Here is a 22,697-nt window from a genome sequence, read left to right as displayed (position 1 = left end):
TGTTGGAATTAAGCATTTTCTGTTTTGCTCTAGCCTAAGTTTAATACTACAAAAATATTTGTAATTGGCCCCCTAAACACCAAGTTAACTAGGACCCCAAAATGGTATTTAAAAAACACATGCAATCTTTATGAACATTAGCTGAAGACACCACAAAACAAGAAGTATCCAGCACTCATGTTAAGAAACAGATCAAATATCTGCAACCAACAAGTCCCTTTCCTCCCTTGCTTTTCGCATTTCTGAATGCGCAATCCTGACACACATTGCTAGCTCTCACTTGGTGCAATCTATCCAGCAGCCTGTGCAGCAGTTTAAGGTCTGCTCACTGAGTGAAGTTTAAAGTGGCAAGGTTTTTAAAAGAGCTACCAGAAAATTTCTATGGATATGTCTACACATTTTTCTTACAGTCAGTATATTTTCTGTATGTTACCCTTTTTCTCTATTATGAAAAATATTTAACATGTAAAGATAATTGTTTTTGAACTACTCATCAGCTCCTCCCCTAAAGTCACAATTCAGGTTTATGACAACTTCACAGCAACCAACTGTGAAACCAGAGAGAGGATTTTGGGTACTGAACAAGCAAAAGGTGGAGAAATGTAGTTGTCAGACAAATGCCCATAGTTACCAAGAAAAAGAACACAAATTCTCTGAACTTGCATACACATCTACATCTACACTTTGAGACATTCCTTAATCTTTAAAACAAGTGTACACATTAGAGGTAAATGGATGGACCAATAACTGTACAAGTCTCAATAACATAAAGCAGGCCTACAAAGGATTGTTTTAAATTGACACTGTGCCTTTTGTTCTTCATTATGATATATAAAAGGAATCAGAGTAACAGCCGTGTTAGTCTGTATTCGTAAAAAGAAAAGGAGTACTTGTGGCACCTTAGAGACTAACCAGTTTATTTGAGCATGAGCTTTCGTGAGCTACAGCTCACTTCATCGGATGCATAGCATATCGTGGAAACTGCAGAAGACATTATATACACACAGACCATGAAACAAAACTTCCTCCCACCCCACTCTCCTGCTGGTAACAGCTTATCTAAAGTGATCATCAAGTAGAGCCATTTCCAGCACAAATCCAGGTTTTCTCACCCTTCCCCCCTCCCCCCCCCCCCCCCCCCCACACACATACAAACTCACTCTCTTGCTGGTAATAGCCCATCCCTCTTTGAAACCTCTCTTTATAATGCGCATGATAATCAAGGTGGGTCATTTCCAGCACTAATCCAGGTTTAATGTCTTCTGCAGTTTCCACGATATGCTATGCATCCGATGAAGTGAGCTGTAGCTCACGAAAGCTCATGCTCAAATAAACTGGTTAGTCTCTAAGGTGCCACAAGTACTCCTTTTCTTTTTATAAAAGGAATATTTTTTTTTAAAATCCGGAAATAAAATGTAAGGTAGTATATATGGAAGGGTCTGCTCTCTCTGTATATCAGGGATATTATGTCTGGTCTTCCCGGATTTTGCTGGAGTATTCTAGGAGAATCTCTGGAGGTGTGCTGAGTTCTCACACCATAACTGAAGGTATAGATTAGATTATCTTTCATAAAGATTCAGCATCTCTTTCACTGAAGTTTCCATTAGTGTTATAGATATTAGCAAAACGCAAGTATTTCTAAACAGTCTGACACTCAACTGCTCAGCTTTTAAAAGCCGTTACTACCTGTGACTATTGAGACCTACAACTAATCCATGCACACATCTGTTTGATGTTATTGTGACCAATTCCCCCTCTCATGTCTCTTTGTATTAACCAGTACAATGGGGATTCTGTTCCTGTTGTGATAACACCTAAGGACCTCAAGTTGGAGATCAAAGTTACCTTTAAAGAATACTTTTCTAAAAATATAGTGAATCCAAGTTACCTCTGAAAGTTCAGTATATTCTTGTTGAAGCAAAAATTACTTCACAGAATCATAATTAATAGGCAAGGAAATACACAATATTTTACAGAGAAAATAACCAGTCAATTTTAAACACATGTTAATGGATATAACTTAGAACAACTTATTTTGACGCACAAATGAAGTGTCAACATTCTTTGTTTTGAGTACAAAGAATAAAAAACTAGGCTAAAGAAAAACTAAAACTTCAACTATTCCTGCTACTACCGTTATATTAATTAAGTCTGCAAGCAAAGAAGTCTTGGTATTCAGTGCTAAGAATTATAAATGAGGAGTCACTTTGTACCTTGGGCTGAGAATGCCAGAATTTAATGCAATGTTATTGTAACCGTATTGGTCCCTGGAACTAGAGAGACAAGGTGGGGGAGGTAATATCTTTTATTCTTAAAGAGCTCTGTGTAAACTTGTCTTTAACCAACAGAAGTTGGTCCAATAAGAGACATTACTTCACCCAACTTGTCTCGAATATCCTGGGATGAGCATGGCTACAACACCGCAAACAACTAATATGCAAGGACACCTTGCACTAGAATCCCCTAAAGGTAAGCAGCTCATGGGTCCAGGCTGCTGTCAGATCTCCCTGCCCACTGAACACAAAAGACCTATTTATAAAGAGATCATAGCAAAGGAGGATGTAAACTGTTTCACAGCCTCTAACCATCAACTCCTCTGACTATCTACAGCAGTAACCGAATCCAAAGCAAGCTTGGTGGATGAGAAGGGCTCCAGCAGGAATCCAATACATATTTATAACAGCTTGTTTTGCAGATGCTCCTTTGTTCAAGACTCACCTCATTACCTACAGATTAACATACAGGAACTAACAGACCTGTTTACTGGCTAAATTTTTTCTTGACTAGGTTACCCCGGGCCAAACTGGTGCACACCCCAGAACAGCAACAGGCAACAATCAGAAGCAGCTAAACAAGTGCACCGCTACAGGCTGGGGACTGATTGGCTACGTAGCAGTTCTGCAGAAAAGGACCTGGGGATTACAGTGGATGAGAAGCTGGATATATGAGTCAGCAGTGTGCCCTTGTTGCCAAGAAGGCCAACGGCATATTGGGCTGCATTAGTAGGAGCATTGCTAGCAGATCAAGGGAAGTGATCATTTGATAGCAGCCTTCAACTACCTGAAGGGGGGTTCCAAAGAGGATGGAGCTCGGCTGTTCTCAGTGGTAGCAGATGACAGAACGAGGAGCAATGGTCTCAAGTTGCAGTGGGGGAGGTCTACGCTGAATATTAGGAAATTTCCTATTTCACTAGGAGGGTGGTGAAGCACTGGAATGGGTTCCCTAGGGAGGTGGTGGAATCTCCATCTTTAGAGGTTTTTTGACAAAGCTCTGGCTGGGATGATTTAGTTGGTTTCCTGCTTTGAGCAAGGGATTGGACTAGATGACCTCTTGAGGTCTCTTCCAACCCTAATATTCTATGATTCTATGTGATCTTCCAGTAAGTCTAGCTATCTGCTCTTCAAATCAGCTGAGAAACTGCAGGACTAAACATATTTCTAGATCAACCTTCCCAGAGCAATTTACTGACTAGAGATAAATCAAACGGACAGGTTAGCATTTTAACGAGGGAACAGTAGCAGAAGAAAGTAGGCAAGAAGATCTTTTCTGAACTGGCCGACACTAGTACAGGTGGATGGGATCGAAGTAGCAATAACTAAACGTTACTCAAAGGAAGGGAAAGCAAACTGAGAGCAGAGTAAGCAGGAACAGATGTTTTTCTGAAGAAAGGATTCACACAAAGAAACGGAAAGCTCAAAACCAACTCCACAAGCTATGGACAATGGTCTTTTGGGGTCCTGTCCTAGGTGCCTTGCGAACCCAGAAGAGAACATTTTACTGCAGAATGTGTGTAGGGAAGGGCAGGTACCTGCCTTACACAGCTCCACTTGTGAAGGCGTGTGCAGCTGTGACTCAGCCAAACCAGGAAGATCTGTATTCCAAATGTATTGATCCTAGCAAGCTAAAAAGCACAGGATGTTTTGCTGACCAGCCATGGGAATATGGAAATGTGTCCAGCAATAAGTGGACATCTGTGAGGAAGTCCCTTTGTATGTAGCCACAAGCACAGAATAAAAAGTTAACCTCCCAGGGCGTTTTGGTACTTGGCAAATTTTTTCTGAACAATTTAAAGACCTGCCTTAGCTGCTCTCCCTGGGGAATGACATTAGGGAAAAACAAAAACCAACAGTTCTAGTTTACAGTGACAACGGCTAAAGGAAAATGGATGTCTGTGTACGGCTATCACAAACCTTCCCATCTGAGGGCCACAGAGGATAAGCTGCCACTGTGGTTTGTTTGTGCAGCATGGCTTCTCAGGTGACCCATATTTGAATGCTGGAGTGAAATCCTGGCTCTCCTGAAGTCAGCATCAAAATGCCCATCAATTTCAACAGGGCCAGGATTTCACCCCAGTCTCTTGCTCTGAAGGTCAGTAGAGTCTGGGAGTGAGGGAATGTGTACAGCTGCAAAGAAAGGGAGGGGTAGCTTGTATAGCTAAATGGTAAGACCTCCATATGATTAAGCAGGAGCAGCAGACAGGCTCAGAAAGGAGTCCTCAACTTGGATGGACATATACTGTATCCAAGCAAAGGTCTTGAAGACAGGTGGAAAACAACTGTGGATCTGTGCGTATTTCTCAGGGCTTCAAGGGCACAGAAATCCTGTGCTCTGGGAGCAGGAAACAGATCTTTCACAAACAGACTACTGGTGAAAATTAAAGAAAGGATTCTGGGAGGAAACACTGGCACTCAGAAGAGAGTGACCCAAGTGAATCAATATTGGGGATTTATGATGGATCACTAAGATAGAAGTAATGAGGAAAAACAATCAGACTTCAAGTGGTTACTGCAGCTTGTACATTTCAGAAGTCTGGAATGACCTGAGGGTAGGTATTGTCACAGCTTTGGCAAGCTGAGTTCTGATTTGGCACACAACTCACAATCCCATGAAAGAATGAGCAGTACACTGACCCAGTTTTGCAACAGGCTGACCCAATTTGTTAGCATTTCAAAATTGAAAGTGTGGATGGACTTTTTAGGGAACTATTGTTGCCCTGAATTAAAACAAAATCTTTTAAACTCCAGTTTACAAAGGCAATTTCAACACTAATGAAGCATTAGAATGGGGGTGAGGGGTAGGTGTCAAGATAACTAATTAAGGTGTAAACTTCATCAGAATGATGTGTTTAGTTGAAAACTGCAAACTAACCTTCGGTTCCATTTTCAGGTAGGCAGGCTCAAGCCAATTATTGGCAAGGATTTTTTCCGACGTCCTGGCAAGGATTTTTAAACACATCATGTAAACCCCTCTCCTCCTATTAGACTGTCTACTCATCATTCTGTCTCCCAGACTAAAGACAGGCTCCTGACAGCATGAGTCTATGTCAAAGGGTGTCTTTGTTCCAAGGCCTGACAGGATGTAACTGGGGAAAAGCTTGATATGGAGGAATTAGGCCTTGTCTACATGACAGACTTCTGATAGCACACCTACGTCTGTCAGGATGTGAACAGGAGTGAGCCCTAACCCACATGATGTGCTGGCAAAGTCCCTAATATAGACACAGTTATACCTGAAAAACTGTGCTTTTTATGGGTAGAGCTTTTTTCAGTTAAGTGACGGGGAGAAGAGAGAGAGGAAAAAAATAAGCTCTACCAGTAAAAGCATTATTTTGCTGCTGTAAATTGGCGTCCACACTAGGACCAGGTCTATACTACAAAATTGTATTGGCATATCCATCAGGCATGTGAAAAAATAAAGTCTCACCCTTAAGCAACACAGCTACGCCTGAAAAAAATCCAAGGGAGACACAGCTTATGCTGGCAAGAGTTCGTTTGCTAGTATAGGCAGCTTAAGTATACAGGCCAAAGACCTCTTTTTGGCAGAATAAGCGGTGTCTCCACAAGGGGGGGTTTGCCAGCAGAGCTATACTGGCAAAACTTTTATAGTGTAGGCTAGCCCAAGGAGCTCTTTGAGGTATACTATAACAGTGAAGTGCCCCCTAGTGTAGACAGGGCCTTAAACTGGAGCCTTCAGATAGAGGAGAGATGTTAGTACCAAGGAATTCCATAGAAGTGCCTAACCGTGCTCACCTTACACAAGCAAATAGCTCAGCTGATTCCAAATCAGGCTACTTGCATGAGCAGTGTCAGCAGGATGTGCCTGAGGGTCAGTAAATCACAACAGACTAACCCAAAGTGCAGAATGGTGAAGAAAAAAAGAACTTTTCAGGTAAGACATTAGTCTATTTATGATAAAAGGTTCAGGGCTAAAGGTTCAAGGTTATTGCCTGTTCACTAAAAACAAATCATAATGCAACCATAACAAGCTCTCTTGTAAAGTAATGTTAAATGGCAAGAAAAATGTCCCAAGAAAGGGCTTTGTTACCATGTTAGACTTAGACTATTTATTGCCATGACTTTTCCTCCAGAAGGTGTTTTAAACGCATGATATCAACAGCTAGAGGTTGAGTTGCTTTTTAGTGCTGGATAGAACAAAAAGGCTGCTTGGTCCCTTTTCAGACGTTTGGGGGGGGAAGTAAGATGATGAATCCAGGTCCTCGGCACTAAAAAAAAAGTTACAATGAAGCTGTTAACCTTAACTATGCTACATACAGTTCACAAGAAACATAGGTTTCAGCGTAGCAGCCGTGTTAGTCTGTATTCGCAAAAAGAAAAGGAGGACTAGTGGCACCTTAGAGACTAACCAATTTATATGAGCATAAGCTTTCGTGAGCTACAGCTCACTTCATTGGAATGCATCCGATGAAGCGAGCTGTAGCTCACAAAAGCTTATGCTCAAATAAAATGGTTAGTCTCTAAGGTGCCACTAGTACTCCTTTTCAGTCTGCAGTTAAGAAAGAAAGGTATACTGTACAAGAAAAGGGAAATTGGAGAGACCAAGCTTATTAAACTCTACAAGAAAATGAATCAGCCAAAGGAGCTATATCTATTTTTTATTTAGCAAATATCCTTTTCACATTCTAGAGAGCTGCTTTGCAAGACTTTGTACTGGGGGATTCTCTCTTCATCCAAAAATGTGCCACTCCTACACTGAGCTACTGTTTGTGTATAGTTACCCTGAGGAAGCCATCACCATAATGTTTACATAGCTACTTAACTGGTCATTGACCTTCTGTAGGTCACTCCTTGGCAAACATGGTCTAAATCAGGCAGCGGGGGTGGGGAGTATGTGTCTGGATTTCACAGCATTCCAGTGTGGCATACTGGAGATTCCAGGGCAGCTTTTAGATAAAATACCTCCATTAAAAAAACCTAATATGAAAATGAATACAGTCAGTACATAGTTCCCTGTGCTACTGAACACAGTATTTAATTAATTGTGTACTAGCCTTACATTTTTATGGGATGCAGACCTGTCTGCTGAAAATGCACAATGGCACTATAGAAAGCAGGGGTAAACTGGAGGTTTGGGGAGCTGGGGAGAAGACAGTTGTGGCTTTGGATGCCTGGGAAACAGTGGGAGGCAGCGTGTGATTGTGGGGTAAAGCACATTAACTGAATGTTTCTCCTAAAACACTTAGCAATGAACAATGTTAATCCTAAAAAGAAAAGGAGTACTTGTGGCACCTTAGAGACTAACCAATTTATTTGAGCATAAGCTTTCGTGAGCTACAGCTCACTTCATCGGATGCAAACTGTGGAACGTGTAGAAGATCTTATTATATACACAGAAAGCATCCGATGAAGTGAGCTGTAGCTCACAAAAGCTTATGCTCAAATAAATTGGTTAGTCTCTAAGGTGCCACAAGTACTCCTTTTCTTTTTGTTTTTAAAGGTTTGCCTCACAGTGATATAGGCTAGATTTTTTTTTTTTTAAATTAAAACTCTGGAGCACCCAACTCCCCAGCCACAGAAAAGCAAAGCACACAGGATCCCAGCTATAAATTGCCTATTTTCCAAGAGCTGTATGCCACAAGCATCCAAATACAGGCTCATTTGTGCTTGTTCAGTCACAGCCAGCAGGCTCAGAGTTTGTGGAAGAAGAAACAACTCATCATAGCAAGTTGAGTAGGAGACCTGATTTCCAGTAATTCCTTCATGTGGCTTTTTGATCCCAATTCCCCACCATCTCGTTTCAGACACTAGGATTTTCTCCTACTGTTCTAAATAAATGGAAATATAAGTTGCCCCTTCTTCCAATACTAGTGTCCCATTCTGAACCCAATGTCTCTCATCCTTTGCCAAGAGGCAACAGATGTCTGGGGCTATGGAAGTCAGCTTTCCAGTGGAGGAAACAACAGTGACAGGGAGTCTGGATATACCATAAATAAAGCATGCATACTCTTACAAGTACACAATAGTCTGGGAACGGAGACGGTCACAACAGTGTGCAGGCAAACCCTTCTTCCAGAAATCTCTGCCCACGCACCAAAGCCTGGTTTCTCAGGAAGCAACTCTGCACTAAGGTTTAATTCTAGTTAGACTGAGGCAGAGAGCAAGCTCCCCTGCTCACCCTATCTTCTCTCAAAGGATCCGTGCATAACCAAACTAATGGATTACATAAGTAAAAAGAAAAGGAGGACTTGTGGCACCTTAGAGACTAACCAGTTTATTTGAGCATGAGCTTTCGTGAGCTACAGCTCACTTCATCGGATGCATACTATGCATGCTATGCATCCGATGAAGTGAGCTGTAGCTCACGAAAGCTCATGCTCAAATAAACTGGTTAGTCTCTAAGGTGCCACAAGTCCTCCTTTTCTTTTTACGAATACAGACTAACACGGCTGTTACTCTGAAACCTGGGATTACATAAGCACTTCTACCAAGAGTACAACTTGTCTGTATGCCACAAAATAGCTCTAGACGACGTGTAGCATTGTTATGGCAGATGTCACCAAGAGGCATTACTTTGTACTACTATAGTCTGAACACTTTGCAAACATATCAAACCTTCTCCCAGATAGGACGTCCATCATGTCTGCAATGATTGTAGTGCCCACCTGATCTTAAAATCACCTCCTGCCTCACCCTCAAGGGTTTTTTTGGCTGTATCCAGGTTAGGAAGTTTACGGGGAAAAATCCCACCAGCGCTGCCACAAATTCACTTGCAAGAGTGAGAGCCATAGTGTAGATAAGGTGATGGCAGCTTCCAGCATTTTACAATCACTTCAGCTGCCCCTGTTTAGCATGGACCTGTATTGCACACCCAGGCAATCTGCTAACCACAGTCAATGGGCTCTTTTAGCACTACTGGTTTTTTTCCTAACATTGTATGGCTCAGACTTGAATGGACTAAATTCAACGATTACATAAAGCTTCTTCAAATTATTAAATTCTAGCTGTCTTTCTGTATAGAAAGCAGAGAAACATTAGCAAGCACGAAGCACAAACATTTTCCAAACAGGCTGTATCAGTTGGTAATACATTAGAGTATTCAGTTTAAAAAGTAATGTTTAAATAGTCAAAAATAAGTTGCTCACCGAGATTTTAAACTTCTCAGAACTGACATTCTGTTTATTATGTATGAAAAAAGACTGTATTTTAACTGAAGACCGTGGATTTCTGCTGAGTAGTGATAAGCTACCTATTTACTTTGAAGCTAAACTATTTAGTCAAGGGGGGAAAAAACCACGGAATAGTGACTGCCAATCTTAGATATGTTAAATATGATACAAAGAAAAACAAAAACCACATTCCAACAACAATTTAGCAACCAAATAAATCTGACAGACTAGAATTCCAATCGATATCCTGATCACAATCATGGGAAAAATAAATCTTGCTATAGGTACGTAAGAGTGAAGAAAAAAGTTAGAAGCAGAAAGTGTATATTTAAGCAGTCATGGTCAATACTACAGAAACTGTTCAGTTTGTCTCAATTGTCCTCATTTTCCTTCATAGGAAAATAATGTAATAAAAACTCCATTGTACTTCTGTACCACTGATGTTTACTTAAGACTTGAAAGCCAGATTTTTTTCAGCATTTATAAAGCCTCGCTGACAGGAATTCTGCAATGCTCCCAAACACTAAGGCTGCCCTTCGAAAGCTAATTAAAGATAATTTGTTACTAGAATTGGCTTCATGAATGTTTGCCAAATTCTGCTTCACAACATATTTATTCCCACAGCAGCAGATGATGCAACAAAACTAGAAGGACAATTTTGAAATAGGCAGAACTGAGAAGTAGGTGAGACTATGGCTGCATTTATTTTAATAAATATACACATTGGCAGAGGCATTAAAATATCTTAGTAAGTAGGTTTTAGTTGACCGTTAACCTGTGAAAACTGGTTTGAGTACAAGTGCCTAATTTAATACATTAATTATAATTAATCTGCATTTAATCTATATGCAGTTAGCATTTTAATAGATTTTGATTAAATAAAATCAGAAGAGAATTTGAACAATATATATGGTTTCATTTTGTGCTGAGAAATTATAATAATGTACAAATACAAATGAATAGACCTAACCTAATTGAATCTAGATCACTACGCTACACTGGCTGACTCCAAGACAGATTTACTATTTAATTATGGCAGTTAGTAATATTCCATCTGTATACCACATGAAAGGAAGATCTAAATTGTAAAGTAAAATGACAAAGTGTCCAGTAATATACCCTACAATTCTCTAATGTGACTACAGCCTAATGTAATTTCCTTTATTGTTCAACAAATTCCATCTACTGCTTAGATTTAGAACAGAAGTCTATTTACATTACATTGTTGTGATGAGGTAAGAGTGGTTTTAAAAAGCATACTATAATTTTATATTAGTGTATTTGTAATCATTACCCCACTTAAAACACAGCGGATTCCTTATTTAGTTTCAATGACAGCCACACTCAGTATATTCATATTTTTTACAAGATTTTGAGCATCATTCCGTTGGTGTAAAACTGCACAACTGATACCATTTTCATTTGCACTTAGCTCATCGCTAGACACAGATTTGGTGAGAACTGAAGGTTAGATCACCTTAGAAAAAGCATATTCACTCATTCCCTTGTGACCTGTCCCTCTTCAGGGCCAAGCTCCCTCATGTTTTTCAGTTCTGACAAAAAGCACATCTGTGCGCACATAAGCACAGACAGCTAACACAGGCTGGACTATCAAAAAGGCAATATATGCAAACTACCTTCCACGTCAAATTGCAACATTTTTGCACTATAGATATACATATATATACGCTAAAAATAAACAGCAGCACACAGTACCGATATAGGTCTACCCTTAGTCTGTAAAGGTAATCAGGAATGGTTTATCAATAAGAAAGTTGATTCTGCCTTGATGCCGGGGAATGGACAAAGTAAACCAATTTTGTTAAATGAGGGTGGGGGTTTCATTTTGTTTGAGTTTTTTGCATTTTTCCTTTCACATAAGATTATTATTCAAATCACTGAAGTTACATGGTAGATAACCTGTCTTTATAATTGCAAGAAAGCATTAGTTTTACATTATAGAATTTCATAAAACCTATCCAGATTTAATATATCACAAGTAATTCTGTATATTATTTTAAATTCTTTTGTAATAGAATTGAACGACATCTAAACCATTGTCTTTGCTAGACTGTTTTTAATCTTTCTACGCTTGACAAATAATATTATTACTGGATTTCTCATGCAGCAGAAGCCAACTTATCTGTGTAGCAGTAATGTCATCAGGAAGGGTTGTTAAACAACAGAGAGCTAACATAGCAAACATAAGACCTTTTTAAGTGTAAGTTGTAGGGGTGCTTGTCTCCTTCCCTCCTTTCTCAACCCCACTCATGCTGTACAGACTATTGAAAGCATTCCCCACCAGATTATATTAATTTTAAAAAACTGCTCTAGGTCAAAGTTCAGTGGTGTCCTCCTAAATCTACATTGACACTGAAACATTTTAGGTTAGATGACAGAGCCTGAGACACTTACAGGAGTTACACGGCCAACAGGCAGAATTCAGCTTACGTGCACAATTACCCAACTTGTGGGTGCATTTGTGCTAAATGGATGTGCAAATCAGACATCCAGTTACATGCTATTTTTAAAAGTCAGGCCTTCAGTTATCAAAGTAAGAATGCAAAAGATGTCTTTGTTGTGTGCAGCGATGTACCTGGTGATGGTCCCAGGATATTAGACAGACAAGGTGGCTAAGGTAATATTTTTTATTGGACCAACTCATGTTGGTGACAGACAAGCTTTTGAGCTACACAGAGCTCTTCATGTCTAGGAAGCTCGCTCACCTTGTTGTTGTTAACTACTCACGCTAAACAACCAGTTCCAATTTGTATATAGCAGCGACACTGTTAGTTTCCCAGACCTGAAAAAGAGCTCTGCGTAAGCTCTAAAGCTTGTCTCACCAACAGTATTTGGTCCAATAAAAGATATTACCTCACCCACCTTGTCTCTGCGATGCCTCTGTCATTCTACTGAATTAGAATTTAACATAAAGCTTTGTTACAATTCATTTAAATTTTGTACCATATTTATATGCCATACTGGGAAAAACAGAGTTAGTGGAAATTTCTGTCATAATTAGGTGCTCATTTAGCATACAGGAATAAATCTACTTGATCTCCAGATGGATGAAGCTATTAAAACACTTGTTAACGGCACAAACTCCAAAATCTAGCTACTTCTTACAAAAGTATTACTATGCTTTTTAAGCTACTAAGCATTATATTGTTACCACACAAATAGATGAAGCAGAAGCCTAAGCAAAGATGAAACAGTTTCATCACCCTCTCTTATTTTTATGCTTTAAAACTGTAATACACTAAATGCCACAAGTCTCAAGGTAGCGACGTCTAACCACTGTAACTAGCCTCTCAGGGAAACAAAATCTTTCACTATATCTTGTAATATACTATTTCAGGAGTCAGGGTCCTTTCATTAAACAGGTAAAATTGCAAACAAATTCACATTCTTGTTTTTAAGAAGTGTCTTAATTTCTTTTGGTGTTTGTTGGCACATCATCTTTCACTGTGCTGTAGTTACCTACTCTGGACTGCACTGGCTACTACAGAGCTCTACTACACTCATCTGCTTGCGCATTCAGCTCAGAAGCCGCTTTTCAAATAGCTCAAGCAGATACTTCTACCTTCTTAGCAGCACCCCTCTGGACACTTATCTTAGCCCCATGAGGAAATGCCAGTCCATGGGGACCCAGAAGCCTGTTCTCAAAACAGACTGACCAGATGTATAGTGCCAAAACTTCCAGATGCAAACTTGGAAAAAGCAGGTTTTACAGTACTATGTTCAGCCATCCCTACAATACATTAAGGAAATCAAAATGGTACATTTGAACATTTTCTCATTGCTAGCAACTGAATTACTGTCTTTAGTTTTCAGGATCTAGGAAGGAATTAAAATTATTTTCTAGTTTACTGCTTCATCAGTTACTTGTTTAATTTAAAAATCTGCTTTGTAGCAGAACTGGTGCAGTACCCTTAAACAAGAAGGCAGGATTTGATGTGGGGGTCCATGCAGAGTATGGACCCCAGCATGGCACAGAGACCTGCTTTAAATGAGCCTCTTGCAGGACAGCACAGAGAAGAGGGAAGTATGGGTGGCCACGGGATCCCGCACACTGTGGCTCATCCTGTCCCGTTCCAGGAGAATGAGAACAGGCCTGAGTCTACAGGAGGCATGAGAATGGAGTAGCCTCTCCAGAGCAAATTCTTCCAACATACATCATTCCCCAGCACGCAGCCCACTTACTCACGGCAGAGGAGTGGGTTTGCCGCTTTCTGCATTCAACAGCATAGCCTATTAGCTTTTTAATGGCAAGTTTGAGATTTATATATTTTCCATTTCAACAAACGTTAAGACAGGAGCCCGATATTTGCACCGTCTCCTCTGTGCTACTGTTTCATAAGAACATATGGCTTCCTGGCTTCCCCAAGGTGAGACAAGCGTGGATAGGAACCAAATAAAATAAATCTGATTTTTAAATTAAATTTTTTTTTTAAAAAGTTGAATGTTAAATTTGTTGTTGTGACCCAGGGATCACATATTGAAATCAACAGGCAGCAGGTTTCAAACAAACATAACAAAGTACTTTGTACAACATACAGCCAACCTGTGGGAATTCAATGCCAGGGGATGCCATGAAGGCCAAAATGATAACTAGGATAAAAAAAGAATTAGATAAGTTCCGGGAAGAAAGGTCCATCAATGGCTATTAGCCAAGATGTTCCTGGATGCAAGCCCAAGTTCTGGGTGTCCCTAAACCTCTGTTGGCCACAAGCTGGGACTAGATGACTGGGGATGAATCACTGAGTAATTGCCTGTTCTATTCATTCCCTTTGAAGCATCTAGCACCAGCCCCTGTCAGAGACAGGATACTGGGCTAGACGGACCATTAGGTCTGATCCAGCATGGCTGTTCTTATATTCTTCTTATAGTTTTTCTTTCTAAAAATAAATGTTTAAAATGAAATCTGAACATAACAAAATGTTTTAAGGCTTAGTTTTTTAAAACATTCAAATAAAATATATACCGAACCCTCAAATGGACTTCTATCAAATTTTTTTTTTTTTGAGTTAAAGGCTGCTTTTTTGTAGAAAGAATCAGAGGAAAAACATTTAACTTTGGAGGTCGAGCTTTATAAATATGGGACAATAGGTCATGATCCTGTGTACCACTGGGCACAAGAGACTGGCAGCATCATCACAGGCACTGGGACTCAGCCTCTGACTTCAGGAGACACCATCACATATCTCATTTGAGGATCACCCACTAAGCTTCTTGTACCTCTATTTTATAGCTTCTCCCCACAGGAGCTCTGATTGGGTCAGTTCTCAAGTTATGAATATTTAGGACTCCATCCACAAGGGAGACTTACTCTCCAGCTCATGGAAAAAAAACACTGATCTGCCCAGTAACTACCAGTCTTGCTTCTGCATGGTTCTGGTCACCAAGGAAATGACCTTACTCTGTCTCCTGGCATGTCTACACAGACACAAACAAACAAAAATCCATTAGTTTCCCAACTGCATTCCTTTGTTTCTAAACAAATGTGCAAAAGGCACATGGGGTCACATGAGCAGAAATCTTGGACTCTTAGTTCTTGTTGTTTTTCTGGGAGTAGGGGTAGGATGGAGGTTACATAACAAGGGAGAAGGAGCAGAGTATTCAACTAGAAAGAAGCAACACTGGTGTCAAAGCAGGACCCTACTGGAAGAAAAGACAACACACTCTTCAGAGTGCAGCCTCTCGTGTTGATTTCCACACTAGGGAACTAGAGGAAAAAACTGCCACAGCTGCATGTCATAAAAAAGGAACACATGCCAAATGCAAAAAGTGCACCAAAGAGATGTGATGCCTGGTTGTCAGAATGAAATATTATAATAAAATGCTCTTCAGAAGGCAATGACTTTGAAGATGATGATGTGGACATCTCCGAACAAATTAGTAAGAAATGGTAGGCAATCCATAAGAATGTGTTGCAAAAATAAGTTTACTAGTTTAGTAAATGCTAATTTAGATTACTGTCTAAATGATTAGGAAGTATCAGAAATAGAAGTATTGGGATTAGGGAGTATCAGGAATAGAATCCCTTGCCCCTGAGGAACCTCCTCCACTGCTCCTATATCAAAGAGAGTCCACACCTCGTGGATAAGGTGTTGCTCATGAGAAGAGTCCCTGAAGAGGGACAGGGAAGAGGAGTGGGAGGGAGGGGAGGAGCAGAATTGGAGAGAATATCCCACTTCTACTGTGTGAAGGACCCAGCGGTCCAATGTTATTTGGGACCAAGCATGGCAGAAGTGGGACAGACTAGTCAAGAAGCAAGGGGAAAGATCCAGAGTCGTGGCTGGTGTGCTGTCCTCAGGCACACCTTCAAAAGGCCTGCTTTGAAATCGACGATGGTTTGGTCAGGCCTTGGCCCTGCCTGGGCAGGGGGTGGCAAGGTTTGGACCTGCTATTCCTGCCCCTTCTCCTGTAGAAGTCCTGGAGGATAGGAGCGCTGCGGCTGTTGCATTGGGATGTTGGGGTGTGCATGCCCAACTATTTCAGTCACCTGGGAGTCTTTTAGGCTGTGCGGCCTGCAGTCCATCTGCTCTGCAAACAGGCCCGCCCCATCAAAAGGCAAGTCCTGCATTGTCTGTTGGACCTCAGGCAGAAGCTCCGAGGCTTGCAGCGATGAGCTATGCTGCTTGGCGATACCAGAGGATAAGTTGTGAGTCGCTGAGCCCGCAGCGTCCAATGAGGCCTGTAAAGAGGTCCGTGTCACTGCTCTGCCCTCCTCAACAATAGCTCCAAACTCCTCCCTGGACTCTGCTGGTACCAGCTCCTTAAATTTCAGCAGAGTTCCAGGAATTGAAGCTTCCAGCTGGTTGGCAATCCTGACTTGCAAACCCCCAGTGGAGTACTCCTTGCGCCCGAACAGATCAAGGTGCTTAGAGTCCTTTGACTTAGGTGCTGGGGCTTGCTGTCCCTACCTCCCCCTCTCGTTCACTGTGGTCACCACCAAAGAGCAGGGTTGCGGATATGTGAAAAGGTATTCAATACCCCTTAGAGGGGATGAAGCATTTCCTCTCCACACCCTTCACGGAGGCTGGGGTCTGCCAAATGGTCTTTGCGTTGGCCTCGATAGTTTGATAAGGGGTAGAGCCACCCTCAATGGGACTTCTGGGGCCAAGATGTCAACCACAGGGGCCTTGGACTCTACCACCTCCTCGGCCTGCAGACCCATGTTCCACGCCATCCTGTAGAAGGTCCCGGTGGGCATGGCTATCTATGGAAAGTGGTGCCACAAGCCTGGGGAGCAGTGCCACGATCTGGGGCGGTACGGTGAGTAGGGTCTGTGCGGAGATGCCGACCGGTGCCAGGAGCGGGCCCTGCTGTGCGACAGGGATCGGTGCCGCAGTCGGACACGCTGATGCGACCTGGAGCGGCACCACGAGTCCGAGCAGTATCTTGCCTCCTCTGGCAGGGCTGAAGGATGAAGCATCGCCCGTTTGCCTCAAGACAGTGCCGCATGTTGCTCCGCCGGAGGCTTGGCACGGAGGACCGGGGACCGTGGCACCGTCATGGGAACAAGGTCCCTCGCGGCCCCAAAGGTGTCCGGGTGGACAGCAGTTCACCTCCTCCATCACCTGGCTTGGGGAGTCCAACGGTACTGGACTGGACAGTCCCCCTCGTGGGGCCAAAGTCGACGGTGCCGGCTAGAAAGTTCTCGGCACTCGGTGCTCCTCCCTGTGACTGGCTCCCAAGGGTGGGTCTCAGAGTTGGAGATCCACTCCGCCGCTGCCACCGGGGCTGCTGCTGTGGCGCCGGGCCATTCCCACCGGTTTTGGCGCTGCGGAGCAGCAGTGGCACGGGTCTGTGTCCAGAGACCTTCTGCAGTGCCGCTTCTGCTACTGCCTTGGAGCGCTGCACACCGATTAACTCTGTGCCGGGTCGTGCCATGCCAAGGTGCATTGTGGTCTCAGCGCTGTCTCTGTAAGGAGCTGCTTTAGGAGGAAGTCCTGCTTCTTTTTTGTTCTATGGCGAAATCCTTTACAAATCCTGCATTTATCCACTTGGTGCACTTCCCCCAGGCACTTTAAACAAGCATCATGGGGGTTGCCCATTGGCATGGGCTCATTGCAGGGTTTGAACCCCTGGGACTTAAGCATGCCCCGAGTCCCCAAAGGGAGAACACTGTCGGGGTGGAGCGGAAATCCCCACTCCCAACAGCTATTGTCATAACTACAGTAAACTAAAACTACACTAAACTGAAAAGCTCGGGAAAACGAGGAAAGCTTGTTAAGCAAATCACCACAGTTCCAACGACTGTCACTGGTGGTAAGAAGGAACCAAGGAGGTTCCGGGTCAGCAGGGTCATATATTGAGCGCCATGGAGGCACCCCTCCAGGGAGCTCCACAGCCGACCTGATGGGAGCTGCTAGGGGGAAAACTTTGCATTCCTCAAAACAACACTGGGAGCTGACTGGAAACAGAGTGTAGTTTCACAATCTTCTCTCGTCATGCAAGGAAGTTACTAAAGATAGATGAGCACACGAGTCCATGGATCAGAAGGAAGTGCAGGAGAGTTAGGGGTCTTGCCTCAGGTCAAATCCAGCAAGCATATCCTCCTCCAGTGACATGTACGATGGCCCAAGCCCTGTATTTATTCATTCTTGCTCCTTTCAGCTGAAAATCCAAGGAAATCAGATGAACTGGCACGTGTATTCTTTATATTAAGATAACACAGCAGCTGCGGACAGGTGGTCAAATTGGTTGTCAATTCACATCCCAAGTAATTCTACAGGAAATTAACAACAGCATCTGAAGAAGATCACTGAATAAGCTTGAAAGCTTGTCTCTTAACACCAACAGAAGTTGGTTCAATAGCAGGTATTACCTCACCCATCTTGTCTCTCTAATATCCTGGAACAAACATGATTACAATCACACTGAAAACAGCGAAGTCTTTCAAGGCTAGTTACCGGGAAACTTCTGAAGTTTGAATTATCATTAGATATGAAGGTCAAGTGTCTAAACAACCTCCTTCAGCCATTCCAAAGGATTTTAATTGTCCACTGCAGATTACTGCTCATGAGTTTGAAATTAAATTTCAGAAAGAATAAAATCACTTGCTGCTATGAATGGTTGGTTACTTTAGGAAGCAAAAAGCTTTTACTTCAGTGAAAATGGCTTGCAATACTGGTTAGCATGAGTGGTCTCACCTTTTATCCTTGCAAATGTTGGGTCTTCATTGTGTCTACGCTGTGCCCTATGATTCTGCCACTTATTATACTTATGCAGTCTTTGCACAGGTCACATTTAATCATGCATGGCAACTGTTACAGATTATTATGTCAAGCCCTATTTGTGAACTCCCTTTAACAGTGTGGGTAGAGACTAAAGAAATTTGAAATTGGCATAACTCCCCATCTTCCACCTCGTGGAGGAAGGATGGAGTTATTCTTGAATTAACTCCTGCACTTATATTATGGTAGACTCATAGACGGAGTGCTAGCAGCTGACAGTTCAGCAGGGCACTATGGTTTCCATTCTACCTCCATTTCTGGTTGCCCATAATGTCCCCTAATTTTAGCTTTTTGAGCTAAATTTTTCAAGAGTGATCTACGTCCACAGATTTTTTTTGTTTTTAAAGTTTGCGCAATCATCCATTTGGGAGCATTATGATACAGTAATAACCAAGTCACCTGCCATTTCTCATACAACACAACTTATTCTACAACCATAGATATGTAACATCTTCTAGTGCTGACCAGAGCTCTGCACATTCTAGGGTCCACTGAGCTCAAATATTTATGTAACAAGTATACCATAAAACATCCTTACACAAACATACTGTGTATTAAACATAATACAGTAATGGTGACAGTGTGTTGGCATATATAGGCCACCAACATTTTCAGCTATGTTACCTTTGTAGCTGAATGACTTATCCACAGATTTGGATCTAAAAGACTGAAAAGGTGGCTGAAAAGCTAGTGCATGTGGCTGCTGCTTAAATTATTAAAACATACACACCATTAGGACAAGGAAAATAGTGCAGGTATATAAAAATGGAAAAACATTATAAAATATTATGCTATCAGATTATGGGCAAGATTGTACATATTCTATTATATTGTAGAAATAGTATATGGTCATGTAGTTAAACAACACATTGATGTCATAATGCATATGCACATGGGGTCAGAACAGATTGGAGCATTCAACTTTGTCTCTGCAACCTCCATGTTCTCTTAGAAAAGCTATTGAGAGAATGGAAACTCATTACCTTATCCTGAACCTTTTTGCTGGAGATCAAAAGTTTTGCAACGTGGGTACTCTCCAAGTACTGATACAAGTCCTGCTGCCACTTCACAAGCATCAGGGGGCTAAATTCATCTGATGCAAGAAGTGTGTCCAATACAGGGATACATTTAAATTTTGACTGGAGAAAGCATAAATGGGACAGGGCTGGTATAAAATGGAAATTGCTTGGGCCATTGCCCATTAGACATAAGGGTCTCACACTAAAAATATGAGATACATGATACTTTTGAAACACAGGGGCAGTGTTTCAATATACTGCTTCAATATACTGTTAGTTTAGTCTATTCGTTGGAGGTAATCCCCCTGTTTTACTTTCACCATTTCTGGATTATTAATTTACCTTGTATTTCTTGCAGTAACCCCAGGATACAGAGATACCATGGGCTACAATATCACAAAAAACAGATTTTCATAGAATCATAGAATATCAGGGTTGGAAGGGACCTCAGGAGGTCATCTAGTCCAACCACCTGCTCAAAGCAGGACCAATCCCCAACTAAATCATCCCAGCCAGCGCTCTGTCAAGCCTGACCTTAAAAACTTCTAAGGAAGGAGATTTTTATCAATCAATATTCATGGTGGAAAAGGAGTTTCTATTTTCCTTATTCTGCATCTATCTGTGGGCTTGGGCTTCTCATTTCCCCAAGATAACAAAAAGAGTGCTAAGATATGTGTTGATGAATATAGACCTTGTAGTATACACCTAGAGTGCAACATTGCACATGGCTGTGTTACACTTCCATTGAAAGTTACCTTATTTGCAGCCTAAGTAATTTGAGACCATATACTTGTATAAATTTGAAAATATAGTTTTCCTTCTTTTATTCTCTCATACAATACATAAAATAAGCCAAAGAAATAAGACTGCCTATTGGAAAATTTGTCTTAAGTCAACTTAAAATATCTAAAATAACTGGTTGACTATGCCTTTTTTATTGCTTAGCAAATTCTGGAGTTCTGTACAGATGGTACTGCTTGAAAGAGCTATGGCTGACACTTAATCAGCAGCAGAATTAAGTATTTCAGTGAATTTTTGCTGCTTCCAATTACACATCTTCAAAGAGAATGGTCTGCAGAACACTGAAGAATGTAAAATAGGAAAAGTTCACAAAAACTATTTTCCACTGAAGGTTTTTCTGCTGCTACTTACCCTGATGTATGTATTTTTCCCCATAGCTCTCAATTATGAGATAAATCAACAACTGTAAATATTCCCTCTCTTCTCAGAGTACATAATACAAGATATTGGCAGTGACTGTGAACCTTATCACTGATAAATGTGAATTAAGCATGAACCTATGATTTCCCAGATGGACTATTTTCAAAACCAAACAGTAAGGTTACAAAACCAAATTAACTTGAGCTCAGCAGCAGACTTCATTCACCTCCCACTTATGTATGACCTCCTGGCATGCTCAGCAAAGAGTAAAGATTCTTCTTTGTTGGTTTTAAAATTCACACTGAACACATGTAACTGCAATATTCCAACGTGCTACAGCAACACCACAAGTTTTTTACTGAGTTAACAGTCAGCTCAAACAAAGTGAAAAGTATGCATCACTTTGTGAAATCTTGCTTGCTAAGGCCTGGACTGGTATGCAAAAAAAGCATACACACTAGTAAACAGTGGCCAAGGTCTAGATAGTTGAACAGAGACAAAGTCCAAGAACTAGAATGATAAGCATTTAACAATGGAATCTCCCACCTATATTACAATTTTGGGAGGGATGCTGCATTTTCTCCCTTTAATTCCTGAAAAATTAATTTAATTCCTGTTTAGAATCCAGCATTAACTTCACAGACAAATGTGTTTAGGACACATTCTCTTTCCACAGTTTTTCATATCCTGCAAGCCAAGCATTGGGTAGGAAACAGACTAAGATAACATGCAAATCCTCTTTTCTACTGAAAACTCACCACAAAGGCAGATCTATCTTTTACACAAAAACAGAACAGTTTATATACCATATTTCATAATATGCCCCATGAAAGTGCATATGTAATAAGGTATAAGATTGCACAGTATCCTTAGAGTTACTGCTTTTGTTCTTCAGAAAAACTAATGCAAAGCAAGAAGACGGAATAAATTATAGGTTATATAAAAATCTGCTGAAAGTCCGTTGATAGCAAAACAGTTTCAGATGCAGAGGAATGAAACTAGCTTCCTTACAATGAACTGGTTATAAAGGAAGCAGCTACTTAATGTCTAATAGATGGAGAACAGAATTAGGACTTTAAGAAGAGGTCCAAAGAAAGGTCAAAAGGATTTTAAACCTCTGTTCTTTATGAGAATAGGAGCTGTGGAATAAAGACAATTCCCCCAATAAATGCTTTGAGCTCATTGTATCCTAAGTCTTAAGACTTTTGCAGTAAAGCTTTTTGACTTCGGGAGGAGAAGCAAAATTAACAATGAAAGGAATTTTTTAGGGGAAATATTCTGACCACTGTTAATGCTACATTCTTGTTATTTGCAAGATTACTTTCAGCCAGTTGATCTGAGTTTAGAATTGCTGGGTTGGGATGTAACACGCATTTTGTATAAATAAAATCCTCCAAAAAAATCTCACACACATGCCTTTTGAATGTGGAACATATTACAGGGACACTAGTTTTTAACTTCATTTTGGCTGCTAGGAATTTGAATTGGTTGGCTAACAAAACTTTTATATTATGCCAAACCATTCTGAGAAGGCTGTCTTCCTGAGGGTCAAGGATGTAAGCTCAAAATAAGAGGCAGGTCCTATGTAGGATATACATTGGGGTTACACGTCTCCCATGAGCTCTCTGTCTGAAAAGACATTTTCTTCAGTGTCCAGATTCAGGCTTTAATAATTTTCTAATTAAATCAACCAGTAGTCTTCCCTGATCTTTGTGACTTTCTGCTCTGCTGGTTTTGCTATTAAACTCTTTGTATAGTAGTTTTACATTTTTCTAATCTGAGTCTTTGCCATATCCATTTGCAGCTCTGTCAGGCACAGCCAAATGTTTCATATTTTACAAACCTTACATTATGAACCTATGAGAGGACTAA

At 41.1% G+C, this 22,697-nt stretch overlaps 1 protein-coding gene across 7 annotated transcripts in view; it reads right to left on the bottom strand.

The window, feature by feature from the left end:
- The window catches only part of GLCE (glucuronic acid epimerase), a 106,909-nt gene that overhangs the window by 18,011 nt on the left and 66,201 nt on the right, over nt 1-22,697 (bottom strand). The window contains exon 1 of one of the 7 annotated variants that reach the window (XM_037910052.2): nt 6,325-6,464. The exons of the other annotated variants lie outside the window; for them this stretch is intronic. Within the exon in view, the coding sequence (XP_037765980.1) occupies nt 6,325-6,353 (29 nt within the window). The 5' untranslated portion in view covers nt 6,354-6,464. Of the gene's footprint in view, nt 1-6,324; nt 6,465-22,697 lie in introns of those variants that run through there. 7 annotated transcript variants of the gene reach the window in all.

The sequence above is a fragment of the Chelonia mydas genome, chromosome 10, assembly GCF_015237465.2.
Source record: "Chelonia mydas isolate rCheMyd1 chromosome 10, rCheMyd1.pri.v2, whole genome shotgun sequence".
NCBI classification, from domain to species: Eukaryota; Metazoa; Chordata; order Testudines; family Cheloniidae; genus Chelonia; species Chelonia mydas.
This window is presented reverse-complemented; position numbering and strand designations above follow the sequence as displayed.